This window comes from Protomyctophum bolini (assembly GCF_963924005.1).
Source record: "Protomyctophum bolini genome assembly, chromosome: 24".
Taxonomy (NCBI): domain Eukaryota; kingdom Metazoa; phylum Chordata; class Actinopteri; order Myctophiformes; family Myctophidae; genus Protomyctophum; species Protomyctophum bolini.
Window position 1 is genome coordinate 15,028,932 of NC_137885.1, and position 7,421 is coordinate 15,036,352.

A 7,421-nucleotide genomic window follows, 5' to 3' on the forward strand; every position below is an offset into this window, starting at 1 on the left:
ACAGTAGCAGATGAACAAGCTTGAGCTTATCGAGCTGCTACTTTCGCCATGCAACACCGTCATATCACAAAGTATAAACTACAGCAGTGGTTCCCAAAGTGGGTTCCGGGGACCCCCAGGGGTCCTTGAGGGAGTTCCAGGGGGTCCCCTGCAGCTAAATGATAGTTTGGAACCAAATGGACCCTTAAGAGTCACCCTTATGGGGGTCCGCGGGCTTAAGCGGTTAATATCCAAGCTGTTTCTGAAGGCTCCTGTCTCCTATATCACTGGTTCCCAAACTTTTTCATATCAAGGACCCCCAAATTGACACTAATTTGCCCGCAGACCCCCATTTGAAAAGATATTCCAGGGACCTCCCATAAGAGAAGATTTTTACGGCTCTAGCAGTGATTTTCAACCCGTTTAAATTCAAGGACCCCCAGTTTGACATGCATTAGTCTATGGACCCCCATTTAATGGAATTTCAATGTCTGGGACCCCCAATTTATATTGAAAATCAATGTTAATTTAACTCTGAGAGTGTACAAATGGAACCAAACGTCCAAACTATCATTTAGCTGGGGACCCCCTGGAACTCCCTCAAGGACCCCTGGGGGTCCCCGGACCCCACTTTGGGAACCACTGTCCTATATGACCAGAACACTGGATTTTGACAAACTATGGTCCGCGATGTCAATGCAGAATATACTGAGAATGATGTGATATCGTGTCGTATATGACTTTGACGTGTGTGTGTGTGTGTATGTGTGTGTGTGTGTGTGTGTGTGGTGCTTCCACAGTCCACACTATGATGATGTGTCTGTATGCTATACAGATGATGATGTTTACAGTCGCAAATTGTGTATTGTGCTTTTTTTTTTTTTTTTTGCTTTGTGATCTTAAAGTTATGCGCATCCAGAGTGTGTAAGTGTTGTACACGCAGGTATGAAGGCAATTACTTATTTGTGTGTTTGCTGTTGTGTGCACGTGTGTGTGTGTGTGTGTGTGTGTGTGTGTGTGTGTGTGTGTGTGTGTGTGTGTGTGTGTGTGTGTGTGTGTGTGTGTGCGTGCGTGCGTGCGTGCAGAATGTAAAACCTATGAGAGAGCCTGAGAGGCTTGCGTCCTTCCAGAGTTCTCACTCCTTACTAGATGTCACAGAGGGCTAGAGGCCCTCAGCATGGTAAAACATACAGCCTATACGTGTGTGTGTGCGTGTGTGTGTGTGTACGCGTGTGTGTGTGTGTGTGGTTGCAGTGAGGTGCTATAAGGGAGGAGGGTGTTAACAGGTTCTTTGCCTTGCTGTGGCGTTTTGGTATGTTTTAAAAATGTGGGTGTTAACTTGTGACTAACACAGGGAACGGCGTGCGTGCGTGTGTACGTACGTGCGTGCGATTTTCAAAGGCCTTTATAGTTTCTATGATTGTACGTACAACATGTACGTGTGTGTGTGTGTGTGTGTGTGTGTGTGTGTGTGTGTGTGTGTGTGTGTGTGTGTGATAGAGAGAGAGAGAGAGAGAGAGAGAAGAGGGTGGGTGCAACAGAGAAGAAGAGAGGGAAAGCCTCACTCTGGGCTCATAACGGTGTTGCACGCTTTCTTTCTTTTTGGACAGTGCTTCCGTTTGCATGATTTGACTTGGTCTCGCCTCCGTACAGGCGTGCGTATTCCTATGCGTATGGCGTGCTTTGGCACAATGTTTTGGTGTTGCCAAGAACTTGTACGTGTGCCTGTGCTAATGTGACACACCAAAGGAGGAGAGATTTTCATCACAGCTGTGGTTGACGATTAAGCCACGGTGACACGTGAGGTTTTTTTTAGCAGTGGTGGAAAAAGTACTAACATTTTGTAAAGTATCAATATTGCTACAGTATATGGAAATACTCCGTTACCAGTAAAAGTCTGGAATTAAAAATGTAGTACAAATACCACCAAACTGTACCGGTAAGTACTTGTACTTGTACTTGTACTTGTTTACTTTACTTTCCACCACTGGCTCATAGATATCTTTGTGCTCCGGGGGTTGAAAATGAAATCATAAGAAAGTACAAATGTAACCAAATTGACCTGTAATAAATAAACAGTCAGGAAGGACGTCACAGCTTTGCTGATCTCGCGGGCTGTGATGAAAAACGTCTCCTCCTAAATATATATATATATATATATATACTGTATATATATATATATATTGCTCGGACCGTCATGCTTCCAACCGTCGTCTCTCTGAGGCCTCATACACACATATCAAATGCATGTTCTGTGTTCTGTCTGTGTTTGATGGCCGCCATAATTAATTTCCAGTGGGAGTCACAGGTTTTGACCAAACATGTGTGTTTGATGGCTGCATGTGTTCTGCCTATCGAACACAAATGTTTGGTCAAACCACGTGCATGACTCCCACTGGAAAAGCATTGAGGTGACCGTCAAACACAGAAAAGACACAGAACATGTGTTTGATATGTGTGTGCATGGGGCCTGACCAAACCACAGAACTCCGTGACTGACGTGCTCCCCTCTCCCCCCTCTCTCTCTCTCTGTCTCTGTCTCTCTCTCTCCTTTCAGAACGCGGATAAGCTGTATGAGGGTCAACTGTCGGAGTTCACCCCACTGTCCCTGCATGGCAGCAGCGAGCCAGCTGGGGGGGCCGCCCCGGGTGGGCGCCTGCAGCGAGGCACCGCAGCGGCCGCGGCGTCCCAACGCTACAACATGGCTGCCCCCAACAACAACCCACGCAGGTCCGAACCCCTCCTCCTCACCAAGAGACTGATGTTCACGCGCTGGCGGAACACGCCAGACTACTGCACCTTCGCGCCGCTGCTGCGCTTCGTGGCGGACGGTGGCTCCCCGCGCTCCCCCGCGCGGGCGGGGGCGGGCCCCGAAACCGCAGTCTAAGTTCATTTAAAACGTTTTCTACCTTTAGTATTATTTTTTATTTCATTTTTTTTCTTTATTAGATATACGCTTTTGCGTATATCTAATTAAATATATATATCTAGTAAAAAGACTGAATTTCGAGGCCTCGATCCGAGGCTTTTTTTAAGTGTCATATCCATTCCGGATACAGGCAAAGACAAAAGACGATTATTGTAAGCCTGTCCTATATGGAGTGGAGTTCGACCCAGGAAATGCAACTGCAAATCACGGCACCACACTGCTTGACACGCACCAGTCCAATCGTGAAGTCGTAGAGCGATCTTAAAGATGGACTGCCGTAATTTTTTCCCCACCCTAAAACATTATCATCGGGCTAGGAGGAAGATTGTTTTCACAAAAGGGTACAGAGAGTGTTCAAATGGTCATTAAGTATAGCTGGTTTCCACCTTAGTCCCTCCCACCTGAACTTAAGCCTCGCCCACAGCTGTTGTATTATAATGGGGGAGGGGTTAGGGTTATGATGTCATTAAACTGGTGAATTTCGATTGGGCCTTTTGACTCAAAGGCTTTCAGCTTTAAGGAAGAAATCAAAAATACACAGGGAAGACATTTGAATATTATAACCACACCTGGGGGTTTATTAGAGTAACGTTAACTCCATAGAAACAGAAAAAACTGAAAAAGTACAACAATCTTGGCACTCCATCTTTAAAGGTCCGCTGACATGCCCCGAAATTAATATGGGTGGTACAGCACATCACGTGGTCTGACTGAAAACAGTTTGAAACAGTTTGAAACGGGGCTACGGCGCTAGCAACAAGTGGCTATAGGTCAGGCTAGCGTTTTTGACGGTACATTTAGCGTCATATTGGCTATAAATGTAATTGAAAAAAAATATTTTTTCGCCAGAAATGCTTAGTTTGAATGCAATTGAGGTTGGCGTGGGGTTTTTTAGGGGAACTGCAGCACGAGCGCAAATTTTGGACTGGAGTCCCATGTTCCCCCGGTCGCCAACACCCCTGTCTGCCCGCTCTGAGACCTCTCAGCCCCGCAGCGCGACAGTCGCGACTACGGACGGTCTGCTGTTGTCTGGCCGCTGTGAGAGCAGCGCGACTGCTGTTCTTTTCCCCTCTCAGCCGCAGGCTGACATGTACACCCTCGCTCTCACTCTGTAATACCGTAGTTAGTTACCACAACATTGTTCAAGTGAACTATAGTGTGTTTATGCTTGTTCATTGTAATAATCAATATCGCTATGATTATTTTATTTATCGCCGCGTCGCTCCGCATGACAACATACAGTCTAGCCCGTCTCAGATGCAGGCTGCACACACACGGACGGACGGACGTATAGTCTCTGGTCAGGTCCCCGCATTGAACTGGGCATGTGTGTACGCACACACACACACACACACACGCAATGGCACGGAATCTGCCTCGGGCGTCTGTAGCTCTCTTCCCCGCTGTCATGCACTATAGCCGTGTGTGTGCAGCCTGCATCTGAGACGGGCTAGACTGTATGTTGTCATGCGGAGCGACGCGGCGATAAATAAAATAATCATAGCGATATTGATTATTACAATGAACAAGCATAAACACACAGTTCACCTGAACAATGTTGCGAAAAATTAATTTTTTGAATGAGACTTTCACCCAGTATTCAAGCTAAATGTGACACCAAAATAGTAGCATAAGTTGCTATGCTACCACGGCCACCAAGCCCGGCGAGCCCGCATAGAAGTCGTTGGGGAAAGCTTTCGCCACTCTGACGTCAGAATCATGATAGCATTGTTTGATAGCAGTTATTAGCTCCCGGGGGGCGTGTCAGTTCTCCTTTAATGTAACTCTACTCTGAATCCAGCTACATTACAGATTTAACTGAAATTTAGATAGTGGTCAATCAGTCATGTGACGTCTGCAAAGCATTCTGGGACAGCTCAAGAGAGGACCATGACCTGCAGGACAATTCCACCGCAGCTTGGAAAAGGGCTGTTTTTATCGACAATTACCAACCAACAAACCAACCAACCAATGAATCACAGGCGTGGTGTGCCGGTGTCACACACCATAGGCCCTATAGCAGATCCACAAGCTCTCAACACATCACAGCATGGCAGATTGTGAGCTTGTAGATCTGCATTTTTTTAACGCACAAGACCATGAGATCTAAAACTACTGACAAAAGATCTAACAAATTTCGATCTCGGATTTTGTAGAATGCTACAACTTAAAAAGACATTTTAAACTTCTGAAGAAAGTATATATATAAAAAAGGACAAAAAAACGAAACAAAACAAAATAATTCTAGTTTTGGAATTCAACTGCGATTGCCCTTTATGTGCGTCTGTCTGAACTCAAGTGTACTTTATGTGCGTCTGTCTGAACTCAAGTGTACTTTGATAAAACCACAAATGAATAGAGTGAGATTTGACCATAACTATCAGATGATTATGTTGACGGTCATTAACATCATCTTATCTCACCGGTCGCCTTGACGACGACGGTGATTGCTTGCTTTCTGTGACAGAGCGTTAATCATTTTCACTTTCTTTAAATCCTTTCTTGCTGTTTCTCTCACCCCTCTCTCTCTCTCTCTCTCTCTCTCTCTCTCTGTTCTGCCTTTTTTTATTATAGGACTAACTGGTGTTGCCTGTGTGCAAAATGCCGAAATGCTCCCTAGGACTCTGGTCTCATATCCACACTGTAAGGCGGCATATACAGTATAGCACCACACAGTCAAAGCCTGTATATGTCTTTGAACGGTGAGCTAAAGATATAACTAAAGCCAACGCAAACTTACAGTGCAATGCCGATTGACGGTGAAACGGCACCATGGACCGTTCAAAACAACAACAACAAACGCAAAAATGTAGCTCACTGTCCAAATACTTGTCCTTTGACTGTGTATCGATCTAGAATAGAACAGTTAAGTGTTTTGCACAGTAGAAGTCATAAGTTGTAGAGTAGAGAAGTGCTTTCTACGTATGTGCGCAAGTGTATGTTGTGCGTTTCTGTGACAATCAGTGGTTGTGATGTGTGTGTGTGTGTGTGTGTGTGTGTGTGTGTGTGTGGGTGTGTGTGTGTGTGTGTGTGTGTGGCCCCTACAGCACTTTATATTCACTGGATAACCGTAAGGGGTCCATTTGGTTTGGCCATTTCATTTAGTTCAAACGATTGGTTCAAATGTACCATGCCGGATTTAAAATGCTATACATCTCGTCGCTATACGCCCACAAACACTCCGGCAGACATCTTTATTGTCTACAAAAGTCTATAGCCTCAGCTCACCTCATTAAAAATATTTGACGTCGATTTAACTGTAGTTAAATGTAGACTTATGCCACTCAGCCTTAAATTCAACCTTGTTGTGTGTAAATATGATAATAACAGAGAATGTAACCGTATTTATTTTCTATATAGGCCTGTTACCCTTAGGTGTTCAGCGCGAACAAGACAGTAGATGGTACCTTTACAGTTTATAAATGCTAATTAATGTAGCTGCACATTAGTGTTGTTAGTCTTTGCGACAACAGACAATTTAACAAACACATTCTTTCTTAGTGATTCCCTGGGAGAATTCTACCGTCTCCACACACCCTCCTGTCATTTGTAATGTATTTACATTGAATGTAAAGTCAAACTCGGCGTGATGGAGGCATGGTAAAATAATGTGGCGTGAAATATAGACAAATATTCATACGTTTAATAAGCCTTAAGGACAGTCTGATGATGACAAACGTAAGAGAGGCCATAAACCAAAGAAGACCATGCATTATTTTACCGTTATCCTCACCAATACTGGTGGCCTTTTTCCTCTTCACTTTCTGTCGTGATGGCTCACTCTCTCTCACTGCCTCTGTGTTTTTTTCTCCCCGCCACTCACTGTGGTTCCTCTCACTACATTCTGCTGTGAAGTGGTTCTCACGCGGCGATGCCTCTTCGAGGGAGAGCGAGTGCATTTTCTGGCAGCCCCATACACACCAAACCCTAACCCTAACTGCAATGCAACGCATTGTCGGACCAACGCACTGCCGCGGGAAGCGAGCAGCAGTGGAGTGCACCTTCCCTGGCAGATGCGGCGCCTGGAGTGGCGGCCGCGGAACATACCGACACTGCCCGCGGAACGGACCTGTCATAATCCACCCAACTTTCCCCTCCCCCGCCCCGGCAGCGCCACGTCTCATTGCCGCTGCCGGACAATGCACTCGCCTCCTTCTGGCCTCTTCTCCTCTCGCTACCTCTTCTTCTCCAAGGCCCCACGCATTCATCATCACTGCGTCTTCATCATTCAACTCTGTCATCCATCCACCCTTCCACTCCTTGCAACTCATGCATGTAACTGCCTCCACTCCACGCCTGCGTGCATCTTACAACCGCAGACAGTTCATGGCATGCGCCCGTGCATCTTAAAACTGCAGACAATTCATGGCATGCGCCCGTGCATCTTAAAACTGCAGACAATTCATGGCATGCGCCCGTGCATCTTAAAACTGCAGACAATTCATGGCATGCGCCCGTGCATCTTACCATAAGACTCCATGCACGCATGCATCCAACCGCAGACAGTCTCCCA

At 45.9% G+C, this 7,421-nt stretch overlaps 1 protein-coding gene across 2 annotated transcripts in view; it reads left to right on the forward strand.

The window, feature by feature from the left end:
* The window catches only part of LOC308311489 (phospholipid-transporting ATPase IH-like), a 69,694-nt gene extending 66,140 nt beyond the window's left edge, over nt 1–3,554 (forward strand). For both annotated transcript variants that reach the window (XM_080758178.1, XM_080758179.1), the window contains one exon: nt 2,537–3,554. In XM_080758178.1, coding sequence (XP_080614304.1) covers nt 2,537–2,866 — 330 coding nt within the window. In that variant the 3' untranslated portion in view covers nt 2,867–3,554. The remainder of the gene's footprint in view (nt 1–2,536) is intronic.
* Nucleotides 3,555–7,421: the final 3,867 nt, after the last annotated feature.